Below are 18238 nucleotides of genomic sequence, written 5' to 3' on the forward strand. Positions count from 1 at the left end.
GTCTGTGCCCAAGTCATGGCAGAACTGCTCTAGCCTTAATAAGGAGAGGTGGAGCTCCCCTTGGCAGCACCATGCAGGACAGGTCACTTTGGGAAAGCCCATAGCACAGTTTGACAATGCATCCTAACATGGAGTGTTGATACCTATTGTGGACCAGTTTCGAGGGAGAGAAGCTCTTGCATGGCTTCCTGATGGCACTGAGCAGCAAAGTCAGAACCAGGCCCAAAGGACAGGACCTCTCATGCAGGATCAGCACCAATTAGACATGACTAGGCAGTGCTCTGTGTGAGGGCAGGCTGACACATTGTACTGTCATAAAGCAAAATGATATTTCTGGATGAAAATTCATTGTAGAAACAGAAATCAGCCTATAGGCTTCTGGATTTGTCCCTGAGCTGGAAGAAGATGCCTCTAATCTGTTTGATGGGTGATATTGCATGCCTGTGGGCTCTCAGCGCCTCAGCATATGGTTGTGAAACTAGAGGTTGATTATTTTCAGAAGTATTTAAACAGATATTGAACTGAAAAATTTCCTGTTAAAAAGAGAAAGAGAGGTTCTGTTTGCTCCTCTGCTCATGAGGCTTTGTGGGTTTGGGATCATATCTTACTTTATATTCCTTTCAAAGGTAGGGAGGGAAAAGCACTCCTACTATAAGCAATCAGAAGGATTAATTTCTTAATAAATTCCAGGGGAAACAGGCAGAGCTGCATGGAGTGGGGTGCCCTGCTGTCATGGTCCTCACCTCTGTGTTCTCCCTTTCCAAGGGTAGAAGTGCTAATCTAGTGTTGCAGTGGGGATCCTGCAACATGCATATATCAAACCAGGAGTCCCGTGGAAAGGAAATATATATGATCTAGCAAGTCAGGCCTTTCCATGTAAATTTTCTTTAACATGAGAAAGTAGTTTTAAATGGGATCCCACACATACCTCATTATTTCAGTAGGAATCCCCTAATCTGTGACCAAAAAACATACTCTTTTATCACTTACCCTGGTTCTCATCACTGCCACTAACACCTGACTAGAAGCAGAGTGTGTGAGCTCACAGAAACTGGAACTGGGGGCAGAAGGAGCAGCTCCGGTGCTGGGGTCAAGAAAATATTTTGAGCTGCTGAATTTCCAGGGGGGCCATCCTGTGCTCTTCACCCTTGGTGACAGCCTATCTCTCCTCCCCTGCTCCCCTCCCCTTATCTGTGTCCTCAGGTTAACTTTGTGATCTTGTTAATCAATGGTCTGTATGACTGCCAGACTGCCAACAGACCTAGACACCTAGTAATTAACACATTGAATCCTAAAAATATGTGTTTAGCTCCTTGAGCAGCTAAACCAAGAAAACTGACTTTCTTGTGGATTGGCATCCCACAAGTGAATTCTTGGGTGGTCTCTAACAGCTCCAAGAGGTCTCTTGTGTTTGATCTTTCACCAAACCTCTTCTCCCAGGAGGAGCATTTTAATGGCACTTTCTTCCCAGGTGTTGGCTTCTGTGACACTCAAGGAAATGTAATTTTTGGAGACCTCTGACTGTCTGCCAAGCTTTGGCTGAAGTTAGAAGCAGTCCTCAAAATCTAACGATCAGAGTGAGGGGAGAGTATAGAGAAGGAAGCAGACTGATAGACAAATGGAGACAGCATGATCCCACAAAATGTTTTTTCTTAGCAAACCAGGCTAAAAATCATATTGGTGACAAATGGGGTTTTTACTTATTTAAACACAATCAGGAAAACTAAATTTTGAGCTTTTAAAGGAACCAGACTCAGATATCCACCTTGAACTCCTTTGCTTGCTCTGTTAATTTGCAATATGTTAGCACAAGCATTTTTTTCTCTACTTTCCTGCTTATTTCAGTTAATAACTACAGCAGCATGACATTTCCCTGACACTACACCAGTACTGCAGGAGAGCCTGCTTTATTTTCAGCCTGCTGAAATGGCAGACTCGGGTCCCACTAACCTGTCTCAGTGCCTTTCAGCAGGGAGTGAATAATTGAATTAGGAGCCGAGCAGTGATGCCGCGCGCTCTGTGCTCGGCAGCATGATGCATGTCCTGCTGCTCATCTCATCACATCTCCCTCATGGCCCAGGGGGCTCAGCCCTGCCTTTCTCTGGCACCACTTGGTGCTGGGGAGCTCTTTCTGCTAAGGAGAAATGTGGGTGTGACCTGAAGTTTAAGCGTGACCAGCGAGTGCGTCTGCTTTGTGTCCTTGAGGAGGGATGAGCCCAAGCTGTAAACTCAGAACTTGGGTTTCTGAAATTCAAATTTTGATTCATTCCAGTCTCTCCACTGAAGGATGATCTTCTCCTGTATAAAGGCACCTTCTATCACTGTCCTCGTTTCTCTCTTTACTGTGTAATTGAACACCTCATAATGTAGTCGTAAGTACAAGCCGGAGACACATCAGGGGACAGGGACATTCATTCTTTCATGGAATTTTGGCATAAGGGAAAGGAAAGCTCAAAGAAAAATTGAGTCTCTGAAAACTTGAGTTTCTCTTTACATTGCCTTGGTGGAAACCAGATAAGCACTATTGCAGTCAGTGGCATTAGGAAGGTAAATTGAAGAAGGTAGATCCACAACTTCAAAAACGTGGCCATTGTCTTTACGTATGATCTGAATTCTGTGTATGTGTGGTAATTTAAACATGCTCTGTAGGTGGATCAAAGCAGCACATTGTTACCAAATGCATCCTTTTCCAAGACAAGCCCAGTGGTCCTGCTGTGGGTTTGTCAGGGCCCAAACCAGCCCTAGGTCACAGTCAATTCGTACAAATACCCACACGCAATGAAGCCAATCTTGTTAATAATGAATCAGTTATTATAGCAGGGCTGGTTTTTAAAGTGCCTGTAGTACTGGATTGTAGCTTTCCTGCTCCTGGGAAGTCTGAGTCAATTTATCTTTATATCAACAATAAACCAGAAAGGGCAGAAATCAAAGTAAGCAATGTTTTTATTACCACTTTTAAATAAAACATTGTGCCAATATTTTTTCCCTAACATTACATCTTTATTTTCTCAAATTTATCGGCAATTGCTATTTATCTTCACTTCTCCTTTCTTTTGCAAAGCTATCTCATCCTTTGATTTGCTTCCCCCAGAGAATGCAGTACCTAATTCTTGTTATTTGTCCTTGATAAATCCCTGATTAATTGTATGTTATAAGCTATCCATGCAACATCATGTCTTTCATTTCTAAATAGGCTTTCTTTTATGAATATCAAGAGCTAAAGCTTTCCTTTCTACAACCAAAACCAAATCCAGACTCAACATTTCCTTGAACAATAGCAAGGCACTTCAAAACCAAGTAAGATTCTCAGCACTGTAGACTCCTATTCCTCCTCTGTGAGCAGGAGAGACTCAGACCTTTATTTGGACACATTCTCTAGTAGATAGATCTGCTATAAATGTGGCTGTCACTTCATCTCATCAATCAGGAGGACTCTGCATAATAACTTTCTTCATGCATTTTAGCTTCAAACTTGCCATAATTTGTTAATTTCTAAGCATTTTGGTTTAGATGCTGGATTCAGGACTGTATTTTTGCCATTTAAAATGTGTCCTTTGTTTGGTTTTGAGCTGACTTGTCCTGCTGGCAGAAAATTAAATCATACACACATTAAGAGGTTGATGGAAGGAGGCACTGCAGCCTGGCACTGACAAGCAAGACACAGCTGTGGTGTATGTTGACATGAGATATGAAGATAAAGTGAAGGGAGGAAAGAGGAGGAAAAGCAGAGATGAGAGTTCTGTCCCAACCAAATTCCCAAGCTAAGCTCCCTGAGAGGTGTCAAAGATGCGCCTGAAGAGGAAGAATGCAAAGACAGGTCAAGAAAAATACACATATCTACAGATCTAAAATAGACAGTCTGTCAGGAAAGTACGTGTGTTTTGAAATTGATGTGCAACGATGCAAAAAAGAAAATGTATGTCACCTTTACAGAGTTTTTAAGGCAATGCCACACTGAAAGGAAAAGGGAGGACTCGGGGCTCTCTCTGGCACTTGTGAAAACCAATATCCAAATTAACTGTTTTTCAAGAGATTGGGTGGAAATATTTGAAATCTCACATCCTCAATAGCAGCTGATCTCTTCTCCCATCTATTCCCAAGGAGAAATGTCCGATGATAAGTGGGAGAGGCAGCAGAGGGAGAACCAGCCCTGCTCTGACAAAGCCGGAGACTTTCTCAGATAATTTCACTTTCTCATGGCCAGTAGGGGAGCAGGCAGTGACTCTTGGAGCACGGAAGGGAGAGCAGTGGATGTAGCCAGCAAGTCTGTAGTGGTTAACACTGGCCCTTTATTGTGGTTGCATTGCCAGGGGTGAACTCAGTGACTAATTTCACAACAGTGGAAAATCGAGATCTGCTTTCAAGCACGATGTGACTCTGAGCTCCAGCAGCTCCCACGTCTGGGTTTAATGCTGCCATCCTCTGCTGTGCAAAATGAGCTGAACAACCGGGAGCTTTTCAGCTGTACGAATGGCAAAGTGTTCTATATGACTTTGTTGTTGGGAAAGCTTTCTGTGTGATTATGTTAGTTTAATTTAATAGCAGGCTGTTTAGGTAAATGAGCAGGGAGGCATATGAGTGTCTGCTAATAATGTGGAGCGTGACTGCAAAATGATGCTGCAGGAGATGGGCTTGTCTGGCCCTTGTCGGGGCTCTCCAAACACCCTTGAGCAGGAGAGGAGTCTTCCTTAACCTTGGACAAAACCCCTCTGAGACAGAGACCCAAGGGTGAATCCTGGGCTGAAAGGCAGTAATTTGGCAGGTTGGGCAATGTCAGATGTGGTAGAGCCTTTGATGAGTTTGGACTTTAACATCAGCACAATGGAGTCTGGAATAGTACAAACGTGCATAGGACCTGAAATTAGATAGATTTTTTATTATTATTCCTTGTGTTTAAAGATATTTTTTTTTTCCTTTTGGAACCTGGGCCTGTGGGATTGACTGTTGGAGTGGAGCCGGTCTGAGAATAGAGCAGTCAGGGACTTCTCATCCTGAATTGCATCAGAAGTCAAAGGGGTATTTTTAATGGTTAGAGGTGTGCAGTCAGCTCTGTAGGGTCAAGGAAATGCCATTGCATCGAACAGCAGCTTTCCAGCTGTGGGATCCATCCTGCCAGACCTTGGGTCACAACTCCCTTCCTGCAGTGCTCCACTGCTTTCCTTCCCTGCCTTTGATTAATACAAGCAAACTCCTTGCTTTTCAAAAGATACAAAAGATAGTTTCCTCATTTATGAAACAAAAGCCCTTTAACTTGGCTGCACCAGCTTGTTCCTGAATCTAATTAAACAGCTGCAAAGTTTTATCTCTTGCACTGTGGAGCTTTTCAAGGAGAAGTCCCTTTCTCTTCCTCTAGAATGGCTCTGTTATTGTTTTAATGATCACTTTCCCAAGAGTTTTCACCTCTGTTTCCCTGGAAAAACTAAAGAAAATCTAATATATTGATGCAGATGATCCATTTCATGTGAGTTGGTGACGCTCTGGCCGTAACAGTACCAGAGAATTCATTGCTGCAGGAGCCCATTGAATCTAATGTTAGTGGCCGGGCTTTTAAAGGACACTGCGTAGTTTTATGCCCTGTTTCTACCTGTCTGAGTTAAGATAATGAGGGTAATCTAATATTATGCTTCAGGGCTTTAGTTACCTGCCCATGGGGTTCAGAAAGGAACTCTGCTTCCAGGGACTGTGCAGAGTTTAATTGGCCAAGTGCTTTATCATCTGTGTTTCATTTCCTCTGAAGCCTCAGGTACTGGCCACTGCCAGAGGACAGGTGCCAAACTGATGACACTCAGATTTTGTCTCCTTTTAATATCAGTGGGCTGCCAGGCAGATACACCAACATTTCAGCTCCTCCCCCTCAACTCCAGATTATGCCATCACCAGAGGAGTTTTCTGGCTTTCCTCCAAAGCCCTAAAGAGAAAAATCCATTTTATGTTTCACCAGCACAAACCACGAGTCATCTGAGATTTTAAAACTTCCAGAAGAATCGTGGCATCTGTTATTTATTTAAAGATAACAAAGTGATCTTTCTCTGTGAGTGATCTTTTTGATCACTGAAATGAAATTTTTTTTTAAAATCTGAGTTACACATATAATTTAAAATTATCCACATGGGATAGGGGCTTTTTATTTTGTCTCTCTAAATATATCACATAGCTCTTCCTTGCTTGAGGAGGAAATCGATTTTTGTTTATATCAAACTTCTGGCAAAACTCTGGCACCTCTCTGTAAATTTGGGGTCAGTGTCCTACCTCACAAATGATGAGCTTTTATCTTCATCTCCAATGGACTGTACAGCTGCTATTTCTTGGTCCTTCCGATTGTCAATCTGTTTATCTCCTCCTGAATTATCTGTTGTAATTAGAATACATTTTCTCATCTCAAGGGGAAACCAGCTCCAAATGAGTGTTCTATAAAAGCAATTACTTTTGATATTAGATATCTGTACATAAAAACACAGTATTTCTTCCAATTAAAAAGCACTAATGAATTTTGTGTCTAGAGAGGCAGTAGCCTACGCAATGCTGCAGTTTCTGTGAAGCCAAGGAACAAAAGATTAGGCCTGTAAGAGGGCAGTGGTGTGTGTGCTGCACCACTGAACAGCAGATCCAGAGAGAACGTGGCTCTGCAAGGACATTGTGTTCCTTTCTGTCCCCAGCAGGCCTTTTGTCAACACTGCTGAACTAGATCCCTCTCCACATTGTGCCAAGATGACTAACACAGTTTGTCCTACTATGCCTGTCTCCTACACCTGGCCCTCAGCCTTTTTATTTCCTCAGCTATTCCTCTCCTCTTCTTCAAAGTGTGAAGTCATGTGGTAGGACTCTTCCATTTGGCATGGGGCAGCTTTACCAGAGGTCTCCATGGACTCCTTCCCTCTACAGACACAGAACTGCCACCTTTCGTCATCTCAAAATAACCTGATTGAGTAGGGAGCTTTTATCACAAGCTTTTCTACAAAAAGGATAATTTCAGAAACACCTTGACCACGTTATATTGTCTTCATGTCTTCTTTCTTCATTATCTTTCTTGCATCTGGTTCTTGTCTCCATTGATAGCAAGTTCTTTGGGGTGGGAACTGTCTTTTTGGGCTCATGTAGCATCTGCTGCAGTGGTATCCTGATTCTGGACTACATGCTAGGGAAACACTAAGGGAAAAATCTGTTCTGGCCAAATCCTGTCCTGGTAGGACTTACCATGTAGGATTTAAAGATTAAAGCATCAATATGGTGGGAGCAGAGTGTGTAGGATGGAATAAGGGTCAGCTTCCAGCCCAGATGCTGAGAACAGCCCTGGGCATCTTTACGGAATTTTCCATATAATGTATTTTGAGCACCTGACAGATGTTGTGTCTCAGAGTGCTCTCTGCAACCTGGAAAAGTCCCTGTTTTGAAGAAGAAACATATGGCAAAGCACACGAGGGGTTGGATATTGGTCCTCTTTCCAGGTAATTTGTCCTAATCTATGTAATTTCCAAGGCACCTGGTTCTGCACTCTCTGCTGAGTGGCTTCTGTGGGTGGGAAAGGAGCAGCCCCCTTACAGGCAGAGCTGCCAAATCCCTTCATCCCCTCACCACCATTCAGCAGTCTTCTCACAGATGGATGTCTTATAGGATTCCCTCTCATCTGGGCATCAGGACTGAGAAATATGGTCTCAGGCTTTCCATTGGGGTCTTGAGATGAGGTTAAGCTACAAAACCACTGCACCTCCTGTTTTCAGAGCCAAAAAGTTGTATATTAACTGCTTCAGGTTTACAAGTTGCTGTACTGTTTTCCTTTTCAAGCCATCAGCTGCAGGATGCTGTTTGTCTTCTCCCTGATACATCTGCAGAGATACTTGGGGCTGATACCAGGCAGCAGGGGACATAAACTTTTCAAGCAAGGATGCAGCAAACTTGACTACAACTATAAAAAAATAAGACTGTGTTTTGGGTTTCAGATAAATGGAAATGCTGGAATTACTTAAATTAGATGGGGTTTTGTTTGTTTCTCTCCAGTTTCCAGAAGTTGGAGCTTGTATCCCTGTGGGATGTGATTTGCTGAATGTTTCTGTATGTAAAATAAATCTCCTCCACATTCAGCATTCCTTCTAGTTTAGAAGGTGAGCACCTTTAGATATGGGCAAAATTCAGGTCAGTTCTCTGGGCAGCAAATCTTACATATTATGAAAGCTTGCTTCAGGGTCATGGTGGGAGAAGCTGATTTGGGATGTGGAAAGTTGGGATATGCAGAAATTAAGGGCCAGGATCTGTTTAACATTTAGATTGAATCATGAGCTAGACACTACCAAGTCCCTTTGCTGCATGCTGCTGTTTACAGAGTTGGCTAAAACAGTGCCAAATAGTGAAATAGTTCCAAATAAGAATTTTTTTCTGCATATTGTTGATCCTCATTCTAGAAACTGCAAAATGCTTTTGCTTTCTCAGGTTTAATATTGGTGCACTGACCTGCCAATGGATTCACTGAATTTATGCCTATGGGGCTGTGCTGGGGTTGTGTGAGAGGCAAGGGGCTGTTTACACCAGCGAGCCTTTGTCTGGTGTGAGCATGTTCTTTTAGAAACTGTCAGCTAATAGTTATTTTCAGGGATCACTAAAATGAAATTATAAAACATCTGGTGAGCTGAGACCTTTAGCTTAGTGTTGAATGGCTCACTTGTAGCGCAGTTTTCTTCCTCCTCCTCCAACCAGCTGCTTTTCTCGTGCATCTGCTTCACTCTAACATGTAGCTCCTGAAGGAGGAAGACCAATGCTTCACTCCATGCCTACAGCTATGCCATTCACTGAGGCTGCAACAGAACAAGATTACAAAATTAGCACAATACAGTAATTCAAGGTGGAAGCATTAGGGCTGATTCAGTAATTGCAACTGCTCTAATTCCTGCCTCCAAACAGGTGGTTTCATATAAAAATAGCTTTAAAAGACTTTGTAAACTGAATCTTGTTTAAGCTGTTACTGAACCTATTCCAGAATCTCTGAACTTTTTTCTTTTCCTTCCAAAGCTGTCACTGGAAATGCTAAAAGTCAGCTTTGTCCATCTATGTGGAGTGCTATTGTCCCTGATTCTTTTTTCTTGGTTGAGCTAGGAGCCAAAGGTTTTTGTTACCTTACATGGTATGCAGTGATATTTTCAGCTGAGAAATAATAATTGGAAAAGGAAGGAAACAACTGTTCTGCTGATGAGTTTTATGTTTCCTGTTTAAAAGAGAGAACTGTTTCAGGAGTCACAGGTAGAACTGCTAGGTGACTATGGTTTTTTGACCTATGCTAGGTTTTTCAGAAGGAAATGTTTTATCCCCTCCTTTTAAGGTCCTATAAACTGAAATACTTTCCTGTAATTATTCAAATGTGCAGATGATGTAAGTGTAGATAAAGCTCAGAAGTCTGGCTTTGGAGCCCTCTCAAGCTAAGGCTGAGACAGGCCAGCAAGGGCATTTCAGAGACTTTGCAGCAGTTCTGTCTGTGCTCTGACATTCTGTTATAATTTTCAATCGGTTATTTTTATTTTGATTTGTCAAAAGTGTAACTTTGTCTGAGAACCTTGGCTGAACCTGATTTACAGCTGCCTGTAATTGTGTTGCAAATAAGAAAAAATGATAGTAAAATAATCACAGCCATAATCTGATCTAGCCTTTGCCATAGTTTCTTGTGTAAATCTCCTTAGTACTTTTCCCATTGTGACAGGGTTTATGATGAAAAATAGAAGATCTCTTTTCTTCCTAGAAAATTATGCATCCTGTGGAGTAACTAATCTGGTTAAGGAACTAAGGCTGGTTTGTTCTGCTCTCCATTCTCTCAACAATTTCTGTCCTACACAGAAATCTCTGCAGTGAGAGCAATAAATTTGAAATGAATGACAGACACTAATTATTTGTGACCTCATTGTCATCTGCAGTGTTGAATGGGCTATGACCATTCCCAGTGCATCAGCTGCAGATATTTTTAGTCTAGAAATTTTAAACAAAAGACAGCTTTAAAAATAGCTGCTCACTGGGCATCCCCTTTCTGCATGTCCCCATTCCAAAACTGGCCCCATGACCTCAATCCTTGGCTCTGGCTGTCAGCAAAGCTGCTGTGCCTTGCCCTCCTTGGCTTCATGTGCCATGGAAAAATGGGTGTGAGTTCGGACTGTAGGTGAGTAACCCAAAGATAAGAGGAGGATCTGGAAGTCTGCAATAAGCTTCAAAAAAAGAAGAAAACAGAGAAGTGCTCTCAGATGAGGGCCTGGAGGATGTGCTGGAAGGTGTTCACCAGCAGTGTCTGCTTCAGCCCGACTGGGGGATGCTCATCCCATCACCTGTCTCCTGATCCCATCTCTTAATGCCAACCTGGTTTTGGGAAGATGCTGCTGAACTGTCACTCCTTTTCTGTTTTGTTAGAAGGCTAACCAGTGCAGGAACTGTGGATTTGGGGGTTAGCAAGTCATCATCTTGGCTTAGAGAGTGATGGGAAAAAGTCTTCTGTTGAGGAGACACTGGCTGAAGGAACAGCAAATCAACTCTCAGTTGGAGAATGCAATGCAAATATGTGAGACATGGTTATGTTGGGTCTGGCTAACTAACCATGCATAGAGGAACATCGCCTGTAGTTGCTGCATCTAACACACATGCACATATATAAAATCTGGTATATTCATTGTTCCTAAGAACTTCTAGAGACACTTTAGTGCTCTTCTTGAAGAAGGAAGCAATGTGATATCATTTATTTAATTGCTGCTGTATACTGGTCAGTGTTACTGCATCGATGAAATAACTGTCAGTCAGACTAAGCTACGATTTGGGTAAGGAATAGAGAAAAAACCTCACAGCACTGTGCTCTGAGAGCAAGTCAGACATATGATCACTCCTTTGCAGAACTAGATCAGATTAGCAGCACAAAGAGCTAGAATATCAGATTTAGAAAGAGGTATGTGAAATAATTGTCATTATGCATGGTTTGGCAGGCTGTCTAAATGATTCTCACAGAAGTAAAATAGCCAATTGCTTGATGCTTCCTGTGGGTTGGCAGTTTCATTCTCACATTACTTGGGCCATAAAGACTCGAAGAGTTTTGTTCCATAAACTGCAAGAACATGTAGTATGAAGAATAAAGGTTTCAACTACTGGAATTAAATTGTTGCTTCAAGTCAAATGAGCACACCACGTCTTGGAAACCCTTTCATTAAAGCAGGTCAGTTAATTTGAATGAAGTCATCTTCAATTTGTTTTGATGTTATATCAGAACCAAGCCCAGATGATTCCAAATGAACATCAAATGAATTCCCACATTATGGTCTTTCAAGGATATAGGCTTTGTCAAGTTTTCTGGGGTTTTGACTTTTAAAGTGCATAATTTGACCTTTTTTTTGGAGGGAACTGCTGACTTTTCTCTGAAACTGAGCCCCCTTTAAGATTCCCTATATTGGGCATGTAAAGCAGAGCTTGCAGCATCACTGCTGGTGGTGTCTGTTAAGTCTAAGACTGTATCATGCAGGAAGATTAGGCTGCTGTGTTTTTCCTTTTGGATGGGGAGAGATTTAGAGTCTCAGACATATAATTTCTGTAATTACTTGAGCAAGGAGTCATTGTCAGGCCAGCCATGGAGGGCCCTCTGTTCTAATTTTTCCAAAGGCAAATCAAAGTGCCAAATAGCCTCTCATCCTGAAAAACAAAAGGACGAATGTTAGAATTTTCTTCAGAATTAAGCTCCCTAAAATATTTTCAGAAATACTGAACATGGATCGAAGTGCTTCACTTAATAAGCTAGAAGAATTTCTGTGGTTTGAAATCAAGAGAAGTGTTGCGTTTTAGTCATGTTGCAGTGCATGGTGATGAGGAGCATGAAGAAGCTGTGAAAGGCACAAACACTGGCAAGGTCTGTCCTGACTCAGGACCACTGATTGCAGTATTGATGTATTTTTGTAGGGAGTGTCTGAAATTCAGTAGCAGAATTCCTGAGTACTGCAGGTACTCAGCCCTTTTATGTTAATTTGTTTGTATAGTTGCACTTTATATTAGCACAGGATTTTGTCATAAGCACTGCAGTAAAAATGCACAACTTTAGTCTTTCAGACCAGTAATGAACCACTGTCTCTCTGGTCTGTCCTGTCATGAAACAGAGATGTTGATGGAGCTATAACAGGTAAGGACATTGTTAGCAGTGAGATGCAAGAGAATTCCTTCATGAGGGTCTGAACTGCCCTCCTTAATGCGCCTTGGAGAAGCCAGTCCCACATTTGTACTGCCATATGTGTTTGTTGCTACTAAGTGCTGACAGTTTCTCCCTTTCTTTTTTAATCATTTAGTTGAAATAATGACTTTTCCTCTTGAAAAAGTCTTGATTTGAAAAATGTTGAGCAGGTCAAACTCTAATTGCTTTACTTGGTGTCGTAAATGATTTGGGGGAGAGTCACACATTGCTGTATGGTATTCCTGAGATTATTATAAATAGCTTTGTCGCTTATAATGACTTGTTGATAGCGAGCCTTTTGGAAAGGAAAGCTTTGACATTAAACACAGGATATTTGAGGAGCTTATTTATGGGAATTCAGCACCAAATTAAATGCCTGTTGCCATGGAAGAGGTTCTTGGTGATGTGATCATATGGACATTTTTTATGTTGGTTTAGTTTTGTTTTACTTTTATTTTTGAGTTGACCAGTGAATGAAACCTGTAAAGGCATTGTTGACTGGCTAATTTCTCAGCACTTACCAAGTGTCCAAACTTTCTGCTGCTGTGAGCTGTACAGAGCTGAGTATCTTACATATTTCATTTGTCAGATGTGAAGTACAGAGGAAATCTGGAGTGATTTCCAGGTGAGAGACAGTGTCAGCTCCATTAAAATAGTTTTAGCACATCTTTGTGGGAACGGGCTGGGCAGGGTGTGCAGCTGAGTCCAAACAACCTATCTGTTTGACTCAGGCAGTGAAATCAGCTTTATCCTGTATTTCCTACCCAGCAGAAGCTGGTGACCAGTCCATAGCTGTGTCCCCAACATGGGAACCAAAGCTTGACCAAAGCTGCAGTGGTCTTGGAGTCACAGAGCAGATACCAGAACTGACATTAATGTGGAGTTAAACTGGCACACCCACATGTGGTAGAAATTCAACATCTCTCCCTTAAAATGAGGGAAGCTATAAAGGGCTACATGGGGAAATCTTCCAGTTCTTATGGGGAAAATTTTTTCTTAATTATCTTAACAATAATCAGGCATTATGGAAAAAGAAGAAGTTGTGAAAGCTGCTAATTGATTCTTTATCGTTTGCTCATTATGCACAGATACTACAAGATGTGTTGACTTGGACTCTGGTTTGGAAAGCTGAGGATAATTTCCACAGAGCCATGAGGGTTTCAGAGCTGAGATTCCTGGGAATTCAGATCTCATTCATCTGAAAATATTCTGTAGTCACAGAAGAGGTTCTGTCCGTATACTTTATATTAATAATTCGATTTTGTTTTTTTTTTATCTATTTCATTTAGGTCTGGCAAAGCCCATGGGATTAGTTGAAGGTCCAGGAGGCTTGGGCCAGGGGGGAATGGCTGCTACCCTGAGAGACGATAGCCACGAATCAGAGACTAAGTATGAAGAATATGGTTACAATGCCCAGCTCAGTGACAGGATATCACTGGACAGGTCCATCCCTGACTACAGACCAAAAAAGTAAGTTGAATTCTGCATTATTATTGGGAGTAAGAGATTGGTTGTTGTTCTGTTGACCCATGGTGGCATTCTTCTCTTCACATCCCCTCCTGGTTGGAATACGACAGCAGTTACTTGTACAGATAGCCCTGAGCTGAGTGAAAATTAAATAGATCACTGCCATCTCAAGCAGGAAGTGCCACATTAAATGCATAGCTAATTCTGTCAGTAGTGCATTAATATGCACGTTCAAGGCCTCAGATCAAAAACTACATCAGGATATCAGTGCTTACTGGGTTTGGTTCATTTAGAGAAAGCCTTCAGAGGTGGCAGCTTTAATCTGAGCTTCTTGTAGTCACATGCAGTGGGAGTGGGGCAGTGCAACAAACACTTTATAGTCGCCAGTCCCTTAAAAATAACCCCAACTTATCAAATCAGCTGTCTTTAATTGCATCTGATATTCTTAGAATTGTTTAGTCAGGGTTTGCAGTGTGCTGAAACAAAGACTAAGTGCAATCCATCGGTGTCCTGTAATTGCAGTAAGATTTTTTTTGTCTTTGGAATGTGTGTCTATTTTTATTCCAGCGTTTATAGTCTTCACACGCCCGTGCTATGCTTGACATTGCAATTACATGTTTATTATTTGCACTGATTTATTATATTTTGTATTAAATAACTTTCAGATCTTTCATATTTATGGAGTTATATATTTTCCAGATGAGACATCCGCACTGTCATCCCATGAATGACAATCAGTAATGTCTTAATGCGGAGGAGATCAGCAACAATGCCTAGTTGCTCTCAGGAGACAGAATTGAAAAGAATACTTAATTAATTTCTAATAATAATCTTCTGTTTTAAAAGACCCACTGGGGCTCCTAGGCAGAACTGAAAGTTAAATAAAAAAGTATCTTATTAAGTGGTGAGAAAAGTTTAGCCAAGCAAAACAGCTGTGCTCTGTGAGTAGATTGCAATTGAATTAGGATTTTAGGCAGTTCAAGCTGCCAAAACCAAAACTTCAGCTTAACTAGAAATTTCATTAGCTGTGTTACATATTAATCTGATCTCAGAAGTATTGACTCAGGTTTTGTTTTCTCAAACCCTTGCTATAGAAAAGAAAACCCAGGTAACAGAAGTGGCAAAGAGAAAACAATTTACCTTGATACCACATTTGATGCAAGTACACGGACTCGTTCAATGGTCTCGTCTCTCCTCGTCTCTTGTCTCTTGTGATGTATCATAAAAATCCACCGTGGGATTATGCTGGGGGAAAAGGAGTCTGTAGTTATGCAAATATTGGAGTTGTGCATCGGGTCTGGCCTAGAGACCCTTAAAGTCAAAGTGAAGTTTCCCGAATGGAGGTCGGTGAGGTTTGACCTGGCTGGCTTTTGCTGCTGTGGGGGATGAGGATAAATGAGATGTGTTCTGCTAGGAAATGCAAAAGCAAAGGCTGCAGAGCTCGAATCCAGCTCAGCAGCTGTCAGAGGCATGAGACCATTTGCAATGCAGTGATGTTTCACTTCAGATTATGCTCTCCCACAGTTTTACTTAGAAGCTTTGATGCGTCATTCAGATGAGCTTTTCTCTCATTGTGGGTATCTCAGAAGGCCATGCCACATGATTAAATGTCTGAGTTACTGGGAGAACTGCCTTCCTTGCCATGGTTTGACACTTCTGAGGTGGTTCTACTTAGATCTAGATGCTGCAATTGATGCACTTGTCTCTAGATGCTTATGAGTCACAGGAAAGCCCTTCAGACTGAATTTGCTATGGAAAATGAGGGACAGTTTGGAGAAGGTAGAAGGTCTTGGTATACGAAGACTTTTGCCCACTTAGATGGATTGAGAGCAGCCCTGAGGAGGAGGACATGGGGGTGTTGGTTGACACAGAGCTCAACATGGCCCAGCACACTCAGAGTCCAGAAAGCAAATGTGTCCTGGGCTCATCCCTCACCATGGACAGCAGGGAAGGGAGGGGATTCTGCCCCTCTGCTCCACTCTTGTGACACCCACCTGGAACTGCGTCCAGCTCTGGGGCCACCAGCATAAGAAGGACATGTACCAAAGCTGAGCTTGACTGTTTGGTTTAGACACTCTGCTCTAATTATGTTTTGGAGAGAACTGAACCTCCAGGAGCTTGAGACAGGCTTTGAAAAACCCTGCTTGTCCAGCTTCTCTGTGTGCTGACTTGCCCTCCCCTCTCCATCACTGAGCACTTCTCCGTTTGCTTGTGATTTATATTCATGTAATTCCCAGAACTGTTCATTTTTAAAAAGAGAGGGCTTTTCATTTTTAAATTGAGAAGCAAGGTAGAATCAATGTCCAAGGCTATGTACAAAGTCCATGGCCAGCCTGTGAACAAAAACACCTCAATTTACATCCCCACAGTATTAAACTCTACTTTCTCTCCATTCTGGCTTCCATTTCAAATATTCAATCTATGTATTTGCACACACCAGTAGGTATTAAAGATATGAACTGGGAGAATTCATACTCAAGTTTGCATTGCATAGGCACAATTTATGAAAGTAAACATGATTTCAGTATGCAAACTTGGGACTTGTAACATTCCAAGCTTGATGAGAAATACTGTATTTTAGTTCATTTGAGCTCCCCTCTTACTGCTGTCCACTATCTTATTCTGATAGAATAAGCCTTCTGTTCCATCTGCAAGCATAGGTTCATAAACATTTGGCAGTTTAATTGCTTTTCAGGAGATACTTTCATCCCCATGCAGCAAATTAAAAAGTGTGTTGCACTACAGAGGTGCACAGTCAGCCAGCATGACCATGAAGGCTCCTAAATTGGAGTCACCTCCCTGTCCTTCCAGTGAAGCAAAGTCTCAAGCCTGGGTGGGTACTCCTGCCCTCGAGATGCTTTTCTCACATTTGGTTCTGCTTTCCTACCTGCTGCTGCCACTGCAGATATTCCTTTTAGCTCAGACACCTTTTCTTTAGGATACAAATTTGTGTTGGTACAGGAGACAAGAGCAAATTTTGTGCATGTTGTGTTTGTGTGCCAAATAGAGGCAATGACAGTAAACAACTTGCTTGTGATTCCAAATCACACAATAATTACAAAATTGTAGTTTGATTCTAGCATGGTATAATAAATGCATCTCAGCTTTTTCTTCTCAATATCAGAGATTTTTTTAAATCTATCAGAGATGTATAAATAATATAATACTTCAAGTTTTTTAAGGGCTGTACCACTGTAGGAAATATGTTGCAGAGAGCTCAGAATGATTGACGTCCTGATTTCTCTTCCCAGCAGTAAAATATTAGCAGGACTTCAAGCCCTCACTAAGACATCTTACATCCTCTGTGCAAGAGAAGAAAGAGAAGCTCTTCTTGTAAGGAAAAAGTTATTTTTGTTTTGGAAGCACATGGCTTAAGCTAGAGCTTGCTCTGTAGTTCTCCAGGAAAAGTGTTATTTGATGGTGAAGTGTTATTGGATTAATTTCCATACATGTTCTTCCATATATAAAATGAGTATCATGATTGAAAAAAACTGAGCACTTAGTGAAAATAATCCATTGATGCCAATGAACCTTCTGTGTGGGAAAGCATAAGAACATGTATTCGTGTCAGTTATCCCTCCCAATATGTGTAGGTGTAGAATAGTCCTGAATCCTGCCCCTGGGAATGCTGTGAAATCTGCTGGACCCTCTCCATGCCTTTCTTACCATAATATCAAAGGGACAATGTTTGATTGAATAGTCAAAACCAGACCTGGAGCAACAGAGCTGAGATTTTGGTGGAGTTTCTGCACTTCCCAGAGTCAGCCACCTAAACCCCTGCAGGCACTGAGCAGAGGAGAACAGGTTTCCCTATGTGGCTACAACAGGCTGCCAGAATTCATCCTCCTGCCCTTTTGGGGGTATAACAGCCACTGCTGCCAGCTCCAGCACAAAATATTGGCTTCTGCTTCAGTAACAAAGGATCAGACTCAGTCCTTCCCAGCCATGCATGAAGGCAGAGGTGCTAGAGCATGTGACAGTAGATTTTGACTTTATCAAAGATAAAGAAAGTAGAAAAAGTCCAAAATATTAGGGAATGTCATTCAAAGATGGGGGAAAGGCCCCCAAACTTACAAAAGCTGTTTGTTTTACAGTGTAGCGTGCTGGAAAATTGGGAACTGTCAGCTAACCAGATGCTTTCAAACATAGGCATTGTCTCTCAGGATAACATTAATTCCCTTGTTCTTTTTGATGCACAGTCTGGATAGCAAGGGGTTGAATTGAACAGGTGCAACACCTGTAAATCCAGCATTTTCTATCTTTCTATCACTTGACTTTGCAACTTAAATAACTTCAGGGGTTTCTTTACATGCAGGACACATCCACACACACACAGACTCACACACACTCAGGCACTTGTCAAAACCACTTGCTGTCGTGCATTATGCATACTTTTGAGAAAAGTTAATATGATCCTGGAGCTTCCATAATGGCTAAATTGGCTTTTACACAAAATTGTCACTGCTTGGTGAGGATCTTTAATTTAACTGATCTTTTTTTGTGCAACTGGATGCCGAGTGCATTGTGGCAGTTCAGTGATAACAATATTATTAATATATGAATTCAGTCTGCTGGCTCTATCAGCCAAAGACGGTATTTCTTTGT

General features: G+C 41.7%; 1 protein-coding gene across 1 annotated transcript in view; it reads left to right on the forward strand.

The window, feature by feature from the left end:
• GALNT9 (polypeptide N-acetylgalactosaminyltransferase 9) overlaps window positions 1-18238 on the forward strand; it is a 131641-nt gene that overhangs the window by 11507 nt on the left and 101896 nt on the right. Inside the window, exon 2 of the mRNA XM_042034948.1 lies at window positions 13456-13636. Coding sequence (XP_041890882.1) covers window positions 13456-13636 — 181 coding nt within the window. The remainder of the gene's footprint in view (window positions 1-13455; window positions 13637-18238) is intronic.

This window comes from Corvus kubaryi, unplaced genomic scaffold (assembly GCF_017639235.1).
Source record: "Corvus kubaryi isolate FWS band 111438036 unplaced genomic scaffold, C.kubaryi_AGA036_p1.0 37382, whole genome shotgun sequence".
NCBI lineage: Eukaryota > Metazoa > Chordata > Aves > Passeriformes > Corvidae > Corvus > Corvus kubaryi.